Here is an 18111-nt window from a genome sequence, read left to right on the forward strand (position 1 = left end):
ATAAATGCAAAAGACTTCGTGATTAGGACAGTGAAAAAGACTATAGGGAAATGAAGGCAATGGCTCCACTATGTAGAACAGTTAATACCTCAATTTATGTCAGTCTGCACGGCCACTAGTAGTTGTTTCAGAGTTGGATTGATAATCCAATCTGTAGGCTTTAATTTGGCACCAGGTTTCCATAGCTTTGTCAGGATAGGAAACACAGCATAGATAGTAGCATCTTCATTACCCAAATGCAGCTTCCAAGACTGTATCAATGCACAGAGGTGTGTTTAGTTGTACGAGACAAAGCTCAAGTGGGTGCAGTCTACTTCTGCACGGGGAACATCAGCCATCTTGTTTGGAATATGTTACAGCAGTCCAAAGCATGTCTTTTAGGCTCTACCAGTACATGGGGAGTGTGCTTAGTTCTAAGAGACACAGCCAGTGTTCATTTTGGCACAAGAAAGCCATTACTTTGATTTCCTAATTGTCTTCTTCCTTGTCCTAGTCATGTAGGCCTCAGGGTCTGTATGCCAATCACAGTCTTTATAATTAAGGCGCAACCCACACAAATCATAGATTTAACAGTAAACAAGGTCTTGAACAGCATTGTTCAATTGCATTTTCTGTGGTGATGGAAATGTTCTTTATTTGCATTTCCCATTGAGCAATGTCCATTGTAATAGCCACTAACCACATATGGCTATTGGGCACTTGATTGATCATTATTATGACTAAAGAACTGAATTTAATGTTTTATTTGATTGAAAAATTAAGATAGTAGCTTAGTATATTGTGCAGCTATGGATCTTGAACATAGTTTTCAACATTAATTTTAACTATGTTTCAAGGAAACTGTGCTGTGAGACCTAAACTAAGGTCATTTTTCTTGGCCTGGGTCTATGGAAAAGGCATGTATTGGCTGTTCACTTTTTTCTTTAGATAATATTTAGGATCACGAGACTAGATGAGGTTACCAAATCCTTTGTCTTAAGGAGCAGTCAGTAAGATAAGAGGAAAACTAGGAGAGTGGGATTCTGAAAGTTAGGTGAAGAAAATGTATGCATGAGAAGAGTATGATTAACTGTGTCAAATGTTGTTAAATCAGATAATCACAAAATTAACTCTTATGTTTAGTATTATATAGGTCATTAGTGTACCTGGTAGGAGTAATTTCAATTGTAGGTGTAGAAAATCTTGACTGGAGTATGGTTAGTGTAAGAGAGAAGAGGAGGGAAGGAATTGGAGATACTTACTGAAAATACCTTGTTATATATTAAATGCTGTCAACTGAGTGCAAGGAGGCTTTGTCTACAAATAAATGGCAAAGATTTATTCCAGGGTCTTAAGATTTGCAAATCAGAAACACAACTAGGCAATACCCAGAGTTCTGAAGAAGAAAGAAAAGCTGAGAGTTCTTATAGTAAAAAGTACATTCTTGATAAGCATCAGCCGTGCATTCTTAGCCTCTGGAGTGGTCCAAGACCGTGATCTTCCAGATGTCTAGTGGTCTGGATAATGGATGTCAGGTGGTCTGGTCGTGTATACATTCTTTCCTATGTTCGTCAGAGGGTTATTTACAGGACTTCTATATATCTCCAGGCATTGATACACAATCGAAAGTTCAAAAGTTTAAGTTTTCAGGCCTGTTAAAGCAAGAATAGAATTGTTTCCTCATGCCTTAAGCCTACTTGATTTCAGTGATTTAGCAGCATGACTGTAGGGACTCCATGTTATTTCTTCACTGTTTTCTCAATGCCAAAGGATCAACTAACATAGGTAGTAATATATATTATATTTCATTACTTAATTGAAAAGTTTAGACTTTAAACTTTTTTTCAGTTTTGAATTACTTGTTTAGCTCATTGTCAGTTGTAATACTTTATGTATATGATAGAACCAGCAGTTTTGTAAACTCTAAATATAAAGTTTGTCTATGATGATTATTATAACAATAAAGTTTCCTGTCCATATGGTTTCAAATGATAAAAATGATGTGATGGAAAAGTGAAATTTATTTTTGAATTCCAGTTCTAGATCACTCACTCAGTCACATGGCCACTAGTCAAGTTCCTTCACCTCTAAGAATATTAAATGTCTTAGTTTGTGAAACAGACAAGATCTCTGTTACACGTCTCACAGGGTTATTATGGGAATCAGAGGTGATGAGGATGCCAAGGTGTTTAAATTTCTTTTCAAATAAACATTTGGTTTGCTGGGGTATGGTTAGTCTATAAATTTGTTCCAGCAAATATATTTGAGGAGTTGATGATATTTTATTTACTTGTACTTTTTTTTTTCAAGACAAATTTATTTACTGTGGTTTTCTTTTTAGGCAAGAAAACACATATTACAGATTCATACCAGGGACTGGAATCCAAAATTGTCAGAAACTTTTTTAGGTGAATTGGCTGAAAAATGTGTTGGTAAGTACTACTGTTTGAATTTGTGATTGTCATTGTTTATTCTGCTCAGCCTCCCTTTCCCCTTATGTTTGGAATGTGAATGAGTATAGTTATGTCTTTGTGCAATAGATGATTCTGCCTTTAAATGTAAAAATTTTTAATATTTCACTTGAAGTTTGAACACTTCTAAATTAGGATTTTAGCTGCCATTAGGTGACTAACAAAACTCAATAGAATTCCTTTCATTGAGTGCTGGGTGTCAGTAATATTACTGCAGTGTCTCTTTCTAGGAATTGTCCCCTTTCAGCAATTTTACTTAGTAAGTGTAAACTTGAGAGATAAAGGTTCATATCAAAAGCAAGACTGTAGTCTTTCACTTTGCAGATTACAGGATAGGCTCATCTTCATGCCTGCGGTCAGGAAGGAAGTTGAGTGAGAGGTGTCTTCAAAGAGCATTCATAATGGCATTCTGCTAGTATTCCCCAAATAGAAAACTTTGCAACTTAATGTCATGTTATTCACAGAGTGGAAGATTGCCCCACAGAGCGAATGAACACTACTGTCCTAAAAGGATGTGGTGAGAGTATTTTATGTACATACATGATTATACATAGGAGATGATATTTAGGGTTTTGGCTCTAATTAGGTCTGAAATAAAAATGAATACATATGAAGCTGAGTATACACACAAGTATTTTTCCTTCATTTCCCCCCCATCTTTTGTCTACTTTCCTCTAATTTTCTCAAAAAATAAATTAAAAAATCTCTCTCCATGAACTTTTTAAGCATTATGAAGAAATTCCCCAAATAAGTCACTAACAATCAACAGCCTACTTGGGAAACCTTTAAACTTACCAAAACCAAAAAGAACATCTTAGTTAAAAAAAAAATCATTGTGATCCACCATCAAATAATTAAAACTTAAATAGAACATTAGTCCATTCAGTTAGCTACATCCGAATTATCCTCTTCATCCACAGGGACCTCCATCTCCGAAGCAGCATCCCTCAGCTTTTGAACCACAAAGACCTCGACATCTTCTGGTGAGGAGAAACCGTAAATCTCTCCAGCAGTACTCCAGTTTAAGCTTTGCCTGGTATAAGAGAGCATGCGCCAAACCCATTTCATGTAAATTTGGCTTGACCTTTGCAAAGCCTTGTGCTGCTTTATGGGAGAGGGTGGTATTTGGTGCAAAGTCCAGTCTTTTCCCATTTTGAAATTTGACCCTTTTTATTTCCTGCTACTTTAATGTTATTATTGTATTAGAGTGCAGATCAGACTGGGAAGCCTTTGTATTTCTTCTGTGAATTTGTCACAGAATGATCCTTAACAGAAATAAGCAGAAATCTTCAATATTTTTGGAAACTCCCTAAAATATAGGTATTTTAAAATTACTTTCTATTACCCTGTCTACCATCTGAAAAATTATATACTCTAATTCTTCATCCTAAATATTAGAATCTTAGTTTCTTTTTTCATTTCCAGAGGCCACTGCTTCTCATTTTTCCAAGTGATTTATTTTAGCTTTCAGTCAGTTTCTTAAGTTAAAAAAAATTTAAGAAGTAATTTCTTATAGAACTGAAAAACTTCTCTTGCCTTTTTTGGGGTGGTGGTGGTGGTGGTAGTGGTGTAGAATCTGCTTACATATACACGATTTTCTTCCTGGAGAGTGATATAAAAATCCATTATAATTAAATGACTTATGTTTTTGATCGTAACATTTATTCCACTTAAGAAACAAGTTCACATTTTAAAAGAGCAACTGCAGATCTTCAGGCAGGAATGAAATAGTATAAATTTCAAATTCATTATGAACTTAACACTTTAGGTATCCCAGACATGTTTAATGTGTATGGGTTCAGTTCATGCCTAACAAGAGAGAACGCAGTCTTGACGAACAACTGCAGAAAGAGCTGACTTCTTGTTAGGGTTATGGATTTGGTAACTTTTACCTTGAAATAAATTCCCAAGTTCTTGGAGATGTTTGGATGCCTAATAGGTATGATTTTTAAGTAGCACTCAAATAATTTGGATATCTAGAACATGTGCACAAACAGTAGGAGCTTAAAGTTAATGAGGAGTTCAAACCTAATCATATTTCTCTATTTTCACTAAGAGGGCCAAAACAATGAAAGTGTATCAGTGAGGCAGCTATCTTGTGGGCCTTCATTATGTTTGGTGTTTTACTTATAAAGTAACAAAATTTTATTACCTTTTTCTAGTCTATAAATTCTTTGACTAGCTTGTATCTTCAGTCTTTCAGACAAATTTCCTTCTTAATAGCAATATTTAAGAATGCTTTTTCTTTGCATCTAGATGTTTGGATTCATCAGAATATTAGAATTGTAATGGTAGAATTAATATGGTTATGGAATTCTTATGAAAAGGATGTTGATTATTTTCCTTAATGTCTACTTTTAACTTTAAAAAGGTGATAGTATATTTTCAGTATTTCTAGAATGACCACATCTATTTTTTCCAAACCAGTACTCTTTTGAGATTGAAAAAAATTCTCTCAATTATGACAAGAGGCCTAAACCAGGGTAACCATATAGTTACCGTAAATATAACCTGTGCAGCCATAGTTATGATGTACTTTTAATTCTGTTTCAGTCTCATAAAGGAAGTATGTTATTAATTCAGTTCTTTTTTATATATTGGAATCATTTATAAAGCTTTGTCAAAATATACATTTATGATATTAAAACCCTAGAGATTCTGATTCACTAAGTTTGTTGTGAATCTATTTTTGTTTCAGTTTCATTGTTTATTCACATGAGTGGTCAGGTTGAACACCGCAGATAAAAACTAGTAATTTTCATTCACTAGCAAATGTAAGGAAGATAAATCCTATCTTTTATCGTCTATTGGTTATGATAATCCATGTGAAAATTTACTTCTTCAATTGGGATCTATTCTTGATAAGCTTTTAAATGATCTTTAATAAATTAAGAAAAAATGAATACATTGCTGTTATGTACATTATTAACATTATTATGTCAAACATAAATGTTATAGGCAACATTTACTACATAAAATACGTTTTAGTGGCTTTCTTTTTTGCATCGTTTGAGTTTTTTTTTTTCTTTTTTAACTTAGGCTTTGCAATTAAAAATAGGATCATTTATAGTATGCTCACTAACAGTGTATATATTTTTAAAGAAGAAAAATGTGGTGGTTTATGTTGTTTGAGGATGGTAGTTTATTCTTTACTTCCTCTGAAATGGATTATTAACTGTTTATAACTGAGCTGGTGTTCTACAGTTATTTTATTGAACTAATAACAGATTTGTGTGGCACAGAAAAGATTCAGGTTATTCATTGAGAAATGATATAAGATCAGAGTTTTGATGGTAAATTTTGTTATTCTGAAGAATTATTTGGGAGAGTGATTGCTGTCATGGGACATTGTTACTGCTGAATCGGCTTATACTTTTCTGCATTAAATTCTCACAGGTCATATTAATTAATGTTCTTCCTAACTGAATAAATGTTTCTTTAAGAATGCAGTGCTTTTCTATGATTTTCATAATTTTCATTGACATAGTTACATAGAAATTAAGTTGGTTTAATAAAATAATTTAGATTTATAAAAAAAAACAACCCAAAAACTAAAGCTCAGTAGACATAATTTATCCACTTGTTTTTGGGTAGTGCATAGCAATCTGAAAGTTTTGCTGTCCTAAGCTATAACCTCGGGGTTACTCTTTTTTCATTCATTCTTTCACTCAAGAAATATTTATTGACTCTTCACTGCATGCCAGGCCAGGTATTTGAAATACATTAGTGAACAAAACAGATAAACACCCCTACCCTCACAGAGCTCACATTCTAGTTGGGGAAGGCAGACAGTAAACTTAATTGGTAAATGATTAGGTGTTGGGTACTGTGGAAAAAACAGCATGGTAAGGAGGACTTTTCTGTTATTTGTAGGATAAGAGCATTTGCCTTACTAGTAATAGTAGTATAGTTCATTATAGGTGTGTGAGTCACTTATAGTTTGATTTATGTGGGTTTGACCCTTAGTGTTCTGTTTCTGCCTGTTAGTTTAGGGCTATTTCTTCTTTTCTCATAGTTTTCCTGTCTAGTTATCACTTTTGTTTCAATATTTAAGTGTTCAGTGAGGTCATTGTGAGATATAAAAAGATAAACCTGATACCACTCTTTGAAGAGCTTAGGGACTAATGTTCTATAACTAGTTCGAGTGGTTCCCCCTGCTGGCATAATTGATATTTATATATGTATATAAAAGGGAGTTAATGTGGAAAATTAATGGATTCTTATTCTCTTTAATACTTTTGAAACTATCAGGGATGATCACAACTTTAAAGTATAATTTTGGGAGTAATTAGATATCAACTTGCTTTTGACTTGCACTCAGTTGGTAGTAGGATAGGTTTGTTTTTGAAGTTTCTGCTTATGTACTACTTTGTATTATGTGTGTTGGAAGTTAGTAATATTAGAAAAATTTATAGGTAAGTGTGGTATCATGAAGACTGAACTAATGATTGGGAGTATTGATGAAGGATTGAGATGAAACTATTATTTTAAAATTTTTTCTGAAGAAAAGTTGTACTTTATAATCAGTGGCATTGGTACAAAATACATGACTTGTTTTGTTTTAATATCATTCATTAGTTCATGTGTTTGTTAATTAAAATATTCAAAACATTTTTATAGTCTTAATGAGCAAATAATTTTATTAGGTGATTTTTTAAATGGCCAGATTTAACTTTACTGATAAAATTGCACATAATTATTGATTTTGTATAGATTATTTTTTTAACTAAGGATGTGTGCGTTTGTAAAACATAGTTGGTACTTGAGAGAATGAACTTACCTTTGTCATCCTTTTCCTTTTGTGCATTAGGGTATTGTGGAGCTGACATCAAGGCCCTTTGCACCGAGGCTGCCCTGATTGCTCTGCGGAGGCGTTACCCCCAGATCTATGCTAGCAGTCATAAACTGCAGCTAGATGTTTCCTCCATAGTGCTTAACGCCCAAGATTTCTACCATGCAATGCAGAATATTGTGCCTGCTTCCCAGCGTGCTGTCATGTCTTCGGGACATGCACTATCCCCCATCATAAGACCACTGCTGGAAAGAAGCTTCAACAACATCCTAGCAGTCTTGCAAAAAGTGTTTCCTCATGCTGAAATTAGCCAGGGTGACAAGAAAGAAGGTACTATATAAATTGCTTTTTTTAATTGTTAAAATGAAACAAACACAGGCATAAATAAATTGAGTTTCCTCATAAGACTGTGTCACTTTTTAATATTTGCCATGAACATAGAAAATGTATTATTAATATTTTTTATTCAACACTGTATATTCCAGGCCTGGCATGTTGCTTAGCATGTGGTAGTTACCTAGTGAATGTTTATAAAAAGAACTAATGAATGTTTGGGGCATTCCGACTATCTTAATAGAGTGTTACAGTCTTTAGAGAAGTTGACTATGATAATAATGGCTCATGTTTATTATTATAAAGCCCTTACATAAATTGTCATTAATCCTCATTAACAATCCTATGTCGTAGATATTCTTACTTCCTAAAGGAATTGGCTGGGAGACTAAGGAAGTGTTCCCTTAATTTACAGTTACTCAGTAAGTTCTAGGGCTTGCTCAAACCCAGGGAGCTTGACTCCAGAGCCCAAGCTCTTACTATATTGCTATAATGACTCCCTGGATTCAACTCATCAAATATATATTGTTGTTGTCAAGGCAGTCTGCAGCGTGCTGTGCTAAATTTAGTGGGGGAGAAAATTAGAACTTGGTTGTAGAAGGTCTTGACGTCTAGCCTCAAGATTAAAGTTTGGACCTGAGAGAAAAGCAGAAAGCTACCTTTAAAAATGTCACTCATTTACAGGGAAGCTTTAGGTTCACATGCTAACCAAAGAAGGGCCAAGAACTTTGAAGAGAAAGTAATGTGTTTTGTCTTAATTTCCCCAGTTTCTAGTACCTTGTTTGGCATGTAGTCTGCACCAAATAGAAGATTGTTCAGTGAATTATACTAACATTGAAAATATTATATGTAGAAAAATTATCAATACTCAATGAATTTTGCTGTCGTTAGATATATAGTTTTTTCAGAAACTTTATTTTTTAGGGATAGATTCTCATGAAATATCAAATGGATTTCTTGATTTCTTAAATTTATCAAATAGGGGAGGGAACAAATATTATGTTTGAGCCAGATACTCTGCCATGAATTGTACATTTCTTATTTCTGATTTTTCATAAATGAGAATATCTTTTCTCAGAATTTTTTAATTTTTAAAGAACTTATATTACTTTTAGAAAATCATAAAAATCTTCCCTTCTGAGAGATGATAGCTCTTTTATTTTAATTTGAGACTTTCTTCAGCTTTATTATCTGTGTTTTCTTATAATTTGTTTCATAAATATAGAATATGCTTTACTTTGAATTTTTCTTCATGTACCAGTGGAGAAGAGAAACCATATTTTATTTGATTATTAATATATTTTTTAGTTATTTAGATATTCTGGTTTGTTTTGGTCTTTAATATTTTTCTTAGGTATCCTTTCCTTGTGTATGAAATTACCACTCAAAAGATGCTCAATTATTTTTCAGGTTAACTTTTACAATATTAGTTGTACTAAATATTTAGCTTTTAAAAGCCCCTGAAATCTCTATCTGCCAACACAATTTAGTATCTCATTTTAGAATGCATTCCTCTTTTTATTTCTTTTTGTTGGTGGAAGAAGGGTATGATTTCTATCGGTCTTAATTCTCTCCCAGTTCTACTCATGTAGCATTGCTTTTCATTGAATGGACACTTTTGTTAGGTATGTGTGAAGTACAGCTATTAATATTTCGGGTTGTAGCCCAGGTATAAACCAATTTTCCTTAGCTTTGGTAGAGCACTAATATTAAATTAAATTATTAAAAGACTTTATAAGTCTCAATCTTTGTGATTTTTTTTTGTTTGTTTTTAAACAGATATAGAAACTCTAATTTTAGATGATAGTGAAGATGAGAATGCTTTATCAATTTTTGAGACCAGTTGTCACTCAGGATCACCAAAGAAACAGTCATCAGCTGCTGCTGTACATAAGTCTTACCTTCATTTTACAATGTAAGTTATATATATTCACTTTCTTTCAAGTTAGCATGATTTTTTACAACTTATGGTTAGAATTATGGTGTATTTTTACTTAAGTTTGTAACCTCGAGGACTTTCTTTTTCTATTTGGACACAATTTTGGAACACTAAGTGTATAATTTTTTTGTGTGGTAATAAATTAGTTTTTTGGTCACCTAAAGTTTTTTTTCTGAACCAATTGTATGATTTTTTTTTTTTTTTAAAAACCAGGGTGGAAGGATGGGTTACCTTTAGAAAGTCAACTGGTGTCCCTAATTTTATTGCTTTTTATTTGAACTACAATGAACAGAAATGAAATATTTACCATGATCTAGAGTGTTTTAATTTGTAATAAGTTTCAGATGATAATTTAGGGACTCTAGAGGTACTAAAGAGATTTCGAATTAGAAATTGCTTAGTAATTAAACTAACTTTTTGATTTTCCAAAACCCCATTAGTTTATGCTTTTCCTAATTTAGATTTTATGGTTTTTCTATTTACATTTACCTTTATGATAAACAGCTTTTGCTGTGGAATTTAATGGGTGAACAGTTTTAGTGCTAATCTAATTTAAATTGAAGGACCAGATAGTTTTCAAATAGTAACATCATCACTTGCATGTACATAATTAGCATGATAGTTAAAGGACCATAATGCTTCAGTCAGGTAGGTCTAATTGCATTTTTATTAAAAGATGCTAGACTGTGTGTATTTTAACTAATTTTTCGTTAGGGATATTTTGAACAAAATTTAGTCTTCAACTTGAGTTGAAGTTTCTCGTAGATTTTGGTGAAATGATATTTGAACTGTTTGCATTGATAACCCTTTTTTTGTTTTTATTTTTAAAAATGAGAATAAATTACTTTTGTTTACTCTTTTTTTCTTGGGCTTTAAGCTCTTATATTAGAAACTTTTTATTCTACTCCAGATCCTTTCTTTTCTGCCGTCAGGGAAGTTTTCTTAAACTATTTCAATAATTGTACAGTTCTCTTTTATTGGTGACTAAGAGAAAACCAAATAACCATTTTTTCCCCATGTGTGTGTATTTTACTTGTTTTGACAATTTTAGTTATTTGGATATGAAATACTTCTGATAGCAGAGCTAAGAAACTATCTAAAAATGTGGGTTCCAATTTTATGAGTTCTGTTGTCAGTAAAGTGATACAGAAATTTAGCTATTAGAAAACTTCACATGCAATTTTGAGTTTGACTTTTTATTGAGAACATTCTCTGCCATTGATTTAATTATGAATCACTAGTATGGTTCATTTCGTTTGGTTCAGCCTTTCTGAAATTAGTTTAATTTAAGCCTCCTTTACGTAAGCTTTTCTAGTTCTTTGATTCGACTTTGATTTAATAGTGAGACAGCTATATCCTAGAATAAGCTTTTTTTTTTTTTTTATTGTGATGTTTTGATAAATTCCATTCATTTCTTTATTTGCCTACCCATTCTGCCAGTTTTTATGTTTACTCTATGCCAGGGGACTGTACTAGGTGCTGAAAACATGTAATGAAGAAGATACATCTTTCTTACTTTGGAGAAATTCTTGTTATTGAGGGTAACAAACTTTGTAATATGGCTGAAGTGCTATGAAAGCAGAACTAAGAAACTTTCATTGGGAAGTCCAGGGGGGCTTCATAGGAGAGGTGGTGACATTTGCTGTCTTTTTGACTATGAAGGGATAGGAATTAGCATCTGATGCTCATTACAAACTAGGTATATAAAGCTTGGGACTTCATATATAGTAATATATATATTGGTCTCTCAATAATCATATAGCGTTTGTGGTATCATTATTTTACCGACAAGGAAACTGAACCACAAGGAAGTTAAATTAAGTAAATTGCCCATGGTCATGCCACCAGCAGACGCAGACCCCGGGTCTGTACTGTTTGCTTCTTGGGATCATAGGCTTTGTAGTACAGTGTGTGGTTTCCAAAGTGATTTCTGAGCTTAATAGGTGCATAGGAAAACGTATTGCCTTTTTGGGTAGATAGGACAATGTGATTTTTCACACTTTCCAAGAAGCATACACTTTCGAATATATGCCTTTAATAAGGGCTGCACATGGTTTTTTATTGGCTTGGTTTGGTTTGACTTTCTAGACTAGACTGGGAGTTGCTGGTGGGTTTCTGTTTTTGGGAATAGTTTCCTAAAATGATGTTGAAACCTTTTATCTAGATTTAAGATGAAATAAAAGTCAAGATATTTAAGGTTCATCAATCTGGTAGAGAACCCTTATGATCAAAAATAAGTTTTCTTTCTTACTACATATTACCATAAGGGGTTAGAAGCAGAGGTTTCTGAGGTTTTCCAAATGAAAATAGCTTTGTTTTTTCTGATTAGAAAGGTGATATACTCTATAGAGAATTCAAGTTATAAAGAACATAAAGAGGAAAATAAAAATTAAAGTCCAAGCACCTGAAGGTAATGTTTGTTAAAGTTTTGGTGATCACACTTCCATATTCTCTCTATGCATAGAGCCAGACCCACATATTAATATATGTAAATTATATCCTATAAGGTTGTTAATGTAACTTGCTTTTTTATCCACTAAGATGGGAACGTTATTTCATGTCACTGTATGTTTAATGTTGTTCTTTTAAAATAGCTGCATAGTATTTTATTTTTTGGATGTGCCATAATTTATATAACCTTATTAATAAAAATTGAAGTTTCCTTTTTTTATAAACAGTGCTGTGATAGATATCTAAGTAACATCTTTAAACCATCATCTGATTTTGAGCTTTGCGTAAATTTTAAAACTGCAATTGCTGTGTCAAAGGGAAGATGCATTTGAAAACTTGAGACAGGTCGTTAAATTGCCTTCTAGAAAGATTGTATCAATTTACCTTTCCATCACTAATGTATGAGAGTTTTATTTTTCTTATATCTTTGTCAATTCAGAGCACTGTCTTATTAAATTTTTGCCAACCAGATAGCTTAAAATAATATCTTGTTTATTTGAATCATTCATTTGTTCTTTTATATATTAATTCACTCAGATATTTTGTCAAAGTGCCCATCAAGTGCTGGGTGTTGTCCTACGTACTTGGAATATGTCAGTGAAAAAAATAGGCCAAGATTTCTGCCCTCATCAACTTATGTTTAACTTAATTTAATTTATTTTCCCCCGCCCCTTTTAATTCCCCCCTCACACTTCTGTCCCTGACCTATGGATGTTGCCATCTCCCTTTAAGAACTGGATCTCTGAAGGTGTCTCTTCTCACACGCTCGAGGCGTGCACCCGGGGCCTGGGCACCTGGGATATGGTCCGTAGCTTCACCTGGGGTGCGAACCCAGGACCTTCTGAGCGTAAAGCAGACGTGCTAACCACTACACTATGGCGCCACCCCCAGCTTATGTTTTAGACAGAGACAGACAGTAAAACAATAAGTATAATAGACAAAATGTTAGAAGATGTAATTACTATGACAAAAAAATATAGAGAGTGATAAGAAGTAAGGGAGTTCTTGGGAGTGTGATTAGTTGTAGATATCCTTGGATGTACATTTTGGCATATATTTGACATACTTGCCAAATTTAATTTCAGAAAATTGTACTTTTTCCTGTTCCACTAGTCATGAAAACACCAATTTTCCTATCATCTACTAACTAATAATAGGTATTAAAATTAATTTTTTATCAATCTAGCAGATAAGATGTTTCTCATTTTCATAATTTTTTCCCACTCTGTTAATAACTAACTACCCAATCGTTCTCAAGGCTTGGTTGCTCTTGAGCCTGAGACCCTATCCAGTTGCCTATCTCCCTTTTTTGTGCCACAGATCTTTCATAGATACTGGACTGCATCTCCCCCTCTCTTCCTGTGGATCTTGGGAGCCACCATCCGTTCAGTTGTTTCAGCTAGAATTGGGTATCATCCTCAGCTCCTTCGTCTTTCTTCCCTTCTGTGTGTGGTCAGAGACCAAGTCCTGTTGATTTTCCTTACTAAATACGTCTCATCTGAGGCTGTTCCTTCTCACCTCCTCTAGCACCATTCTTGTCTGGACTATAATTTAACATCTTATGCCAAGGTTATTATAGCAGACCCCTAACTGGTTATATTTCTTCCTGTTTTGCTTTCTTTCAAATATCCTCTCCTGTACTGACATACTGAGCTAGAGTTATCTTCCAAAAACATGTATAAGATTATGTCACTTCCCCTGCTTTAACATGGCTCACAAAATCCTTCACAGTGTCTCATAGTCTGATTCTCCTCTTCTCCTCCTTAACCTCAGTACCTTTACCCGAACATGGCCTTAAAACCTCAAAATAAAGTCGCTGTATGAAGTACCCCAAATAGCCAAGGCCTTTTTAGCTCTGGTTCTTTGCACATCCTATTTTTATTTCTTGGAATTCATGCTTTCTGGGTTTATGCTTTGGTAATACTTTTCCAAGAAATCTTTCTGTGAGTCTCTAATTAGAGTCTCCCATAGCACCCTACACCAAACAGTGCTGCTTATTAATCACACTGTTACAGTAATTTGTGTACCTCCTTTTTCCACCAAATACCATTCATTTATGAGCTGCGTGCTAACAGTGGTGGTGTTGGATACCTAGGACCAAGGCATTCGGCATAGGAAGCATTCTACAATTGTTAATGAACATTTTAGAAAATGTATCTGTATTTTCTTTTTGAACCGTCTTTGTTCTTTTCCCGTGAAGGTGTTTTTTGATAACACTATGCACTTAAGCTCTTTATACATTGAGAACCATTCCTGTTAATGGCAAATTCCTTGTCTCATTTGGTTCAGGTTGCAATTTTTGAGTTAAAAAAGTTTTGAGTTAAAAAGAGTCTGACAGTTACTAGGTAATTCTCTTGGATTTTCTAGTACATAATCATATCTTTTACAAGTAACTGTTTTCTCTCTTTCTTTCCATTAGTTCCATTTTTTATTTGCTTTATTCTTATTGCATTGCTTAGAATTTTCTGTATTATCTATGATGATTGTAGACAAACTTGTTCCATTTATCATTTTAATGGTGCTGTAGAATCTTGGGAATATAAGTTGTTTCATATAATATATTTTCCTAAATTTACCTTCTCTAGTGTAGGGCTTTAGATGTCATGTATTAGGGTAAGAACAGTTTTCATTGGCCTAGAAATTAGCTGCCATTGAAAAAGTCCTACATTTTTTTTCTATTTAAAAAATTGTGGGTAAGAATACCAAAATTTACCATTTTAACCATTAAAGAGGTCCTACATTTTAGGTAATCTTCAGATGTACCCTCTGTTGGAGAAGTGGGATTCTTAACCTTTGACCTTGGGTAATTAAGAACTAAATCACAGTGTCTGAAGCATTTTCCAAGTTAATATATGGGTATGATAGGACGAATATCCACATATTTTTACTTTCTTGTAGAATGGATTTTTATAATTTCACATCGTGGTTATTAACATGGTCAGCGAGATCATTTTAAAACTATATTTGATGAAAATAATTCACTGTACTTAAAAATAAGAAAGGGAATTTCTATTAATTTAGAGTTGCATTCTTTTAAGGTAAATATGTTGCTTAATGTTTCCTATTGATCTTCAGAGCATTTGGTTTTGAAATAATTATTATGTCTTACATGTATTACAGGTCACCATATCATCAGCCAACCTCTTACAGGCCAAGGTTATTGCTGTCTGGAGAACGAGGCTCAGGTCAAACTTCTCACCTTGCTCCAGCACTTTTGCACACTCTAGAAAGATTCTCTGTGCACAGACTAGATCTCCCAGCACTTTATTCAGTTAGTGCCAAAACACCTGAAGAATCATGTGCACAGGTAGGTTTGTACCATGTCAGCACTTTCAGCTTTTTTATTGTTTACCTCTTGGTAGTGTTTACAGATAAAAAATTTTCAGAGAACAATAATATGAATATTAACTTTTTGTTGCTTATTCATTAACATTATAATATTAAGGCACAGGGTCCTTTTGATGTGTAACGCTTCTCAAAGTGAGCTCACCGGTTTTGCCATGTTACTTCATTCATTTCTGCAATTTTTAATGTTCTCTTTCTTGCATTAAAGTTTAAACAGTGCAGAAAGTAAGTTTCTTTTGCTTATTTAGGACCCTGTTTTCAAAGCTGTGGCTTCAGAGCCTTTCTAGACTTCTGTACTTAGGTAGAGCCTTATTATAGAAAGGGGAATGATATTTAATTTGAGATGCCAAGATTTAGTTTATACAGAAAAGTGATAGCAATTAAAGAATTATATATATTTGTATTAATAGTTAAGTGTGTTTGATATTTGATTTTCAGTTACTTTATACTTAGTGATTGTGAAGCAGAGTTCTAGTGGTACTATTTATATTTTTTGAGGTTTTAATATATAACTATGAATTTATTATAAGTGTGTCACGTTGGAACTAGAGGGTAGGGGAATAAGCTTTCTGAGCCAAGGAACCATGTCTTCACCATTTGTGTCTCTTATATGGTGCTCAGGTCATCATAATACGTGCTCATTAAATGTTTGAACAATGTTTCGTACAAGTAAATTAAGAGAGAGGAGTGTCACTTTCTACTTTGCTATTTAGCTTACTAGGTGACTAGAGTAGTAACACTTAAGAGCATTGCACACAATTTTATTTTATTTTTTTCCGTTACATTTTATAAATGTATATACATATACATACACTATGTAATTGTAAACCATTTTGTACTTTGTAGCAAGAAATATATTTTAAACAGTTCATAGTGTTGATTTCATTTCACCTTTACTTACAGTTCTCTGGGTATGAATATCCTAGCATCTTAACTACTTATAAAGCCCTATTTAAAAACCCGTATTTTGAATAAAAAGCAGCATACCAGTAATTTGATCCAAGTTTTATAGATTTAACTCATTTTGGCTGTGTTTTCTAATGTTCATTTATATGTTTGTTCATATTTTTCCTTTTTAGTGAGAAAAAATTAGTGCAGCTTTGTATGCAAGTAAGAAAATTACTCAGTACCATTCAAAATAAATCCCAATGATTTACTAGGAAAATATAAATTAACAAAATTGACCCCAGAGGAGAATCAGAGATAGCTGTGGAAGAAGAAATGGAGTGTCAAAAAAGCACTAAATCCAACCAGTTTCACAGGAGAATTCTTTTAATTTTAAAAGATAAGATCATTTTGATGCAAGTTAAACTGTTTCAAATCATAGAAAAAAGGAAAGCTGTGAAATAAAAAACTAGTGATGATAAACCTTTGAAAGAAATACAAAGAAAACTGCAGACTAATCTCACATTGAAAATGGTCATAAAGTAAATATTACAAATGAGATCTAGTAGCACATCAAAAGTAATATGCCATTATTAAGATGTACAAAGTTTTTCAGTTAAATATCAAGAGATATAAATATTGGAAGGGGCACATTGAAGTGATAATTATTTGCCTGGGACACGATTGTATATTTGGAAAATTTATAGTATCAGCTGAAAAACTATTAGGGACAATGAGAGAATTCTGTAAGGTTGGACACTTTCAGAATTAATGTTATAAAATCAATCTTTTTCTTTTGTTTAAACAAAAACAAGTTAGAAATATAATGGAAGAGATAGCAACCGAGTTTACGTAGGAATTAACTGAAGCACTTAATTCGCAGGGCCTAAAAGAAGAAATGTAAAATTTTAGTTGAGGACAGTTGAAGAAATGAAAGGCACACTTTATTTTTAATTATTATACTACAGTTCAAAGTGTGACTCAACTCAAATTGTACAGATTAAAATTTTAGCTACTTTGCTTATTGATAGTGGCCTTGAACAACTCACTTAACGTCTTTGAGCCTCACTTTTCTCATCTATGAAATGAAAATAATGATACTACATAAGTGTGATTTTTTGTTGTTGTGATTTTAAAATAAGCTCATCCAGTAAGCTTGGCATATAGCTCCCAACAGATGTTAGCTATCATATTTATTACTACTGCTGCAGCTCTTTTCACAGCTAATGGTTAGTAAGACTGAAAATTGGAAAGCTGTGAGTTCTTTTCTAATTTAATGTATAAATTAAGTGCAATATCATCTATATTTCCTTCAAAACTTAAGAGAAGTTAAAAAAAAAGACATTGTGTTTCCTCTAGATAATAAATATGAGTATAGCAAGGAGAATTCTAGAGGAAAAAGTATAATGAGAGAGCCCTACCAGATTTTTAAAGATGTAATAGAACTAGAATAATAAAGAATTTGTACCTATTCAGGCATAGACAGACAAAGTAATAAAACAAAAGAAAGAATTCACACCTAGGCCTGTATAGAACTGAGAATTTAGCATCATGAGGATGATGATGAGTATATGATGATGGTGATGACATTTGATATTAGTAGATAGAATAGATGGATTATTTAATAAATGGTCTTGGAAAACTGGCTGCCTATACAAGGGGAAAAAGAAAAAGCAAAATAAAATGGGATTTCTTATATTTTTCTGTAGCCTCATAGTAAATTCTAGATTGTCATTGAAACTATGAAAGTATTAGAAGAATTCAGAAGGTCAATATATGTATTATCTTGGATATGAGAAAATAATTGCTAAGCAATATAGAAAATGTAGAAAACAAATGAATTTGACTTAACAAAATTTTTAAATTACACTTTTTTAAAACTAATAGACATAACTGGTAAAAGTATATTTTTAATA

General features: G+C 32.9%; 1 protein-coding gene across 4 annotated transcripts in view; it reads left to right on the top strand.

Moving 5' to 3' along the window:
- The window catches only part of ATAD2B (ATPase family, AAA domain containing 2B), a 108189-nt gene that overhangs the window by 42679 nt on the left and 47399 nt on the right, over positions 1-18111 (top strand). For all 4 annotated transcript variants that reach the window (XM_011356583.2, XM_011356581.2, XM_011356582.2 and 1 more), the window contains exons 15-18: positions 2321-2411; positions 7261-7572; positions 9355-9490; positions 15086-15272. In XM_011356583.2, the coding sequence (XP_011354885.1) occupies positions 2321-2411; positions 7261-7572; positions 9355-9490; positions 15086-15272 (726 nt within the window). The remainder of the gene's footprint in view (positions 1-2320; positions 2412-7260; positions 7573-9354; positions 9491-15085; positions 15273-18111) is intronic.

This window comes from Pteropus vampyrus, unplaced genomic scaffold (genome assembly GCF_000151845.1).
Source record: "Pteropus vampyrus isolate Shadow unplaced genomic scaffold, Pvam_2.0 Scaffold28, whole genome shotgun sequence".
Classification (NCBI taxonomy): domain Eukaryota; kingdom Metazoa; phylum Chordata; class Mammalia; order Chiroptera; family Pteropodidae; genus Pteropus; species Pteropus vampyrus.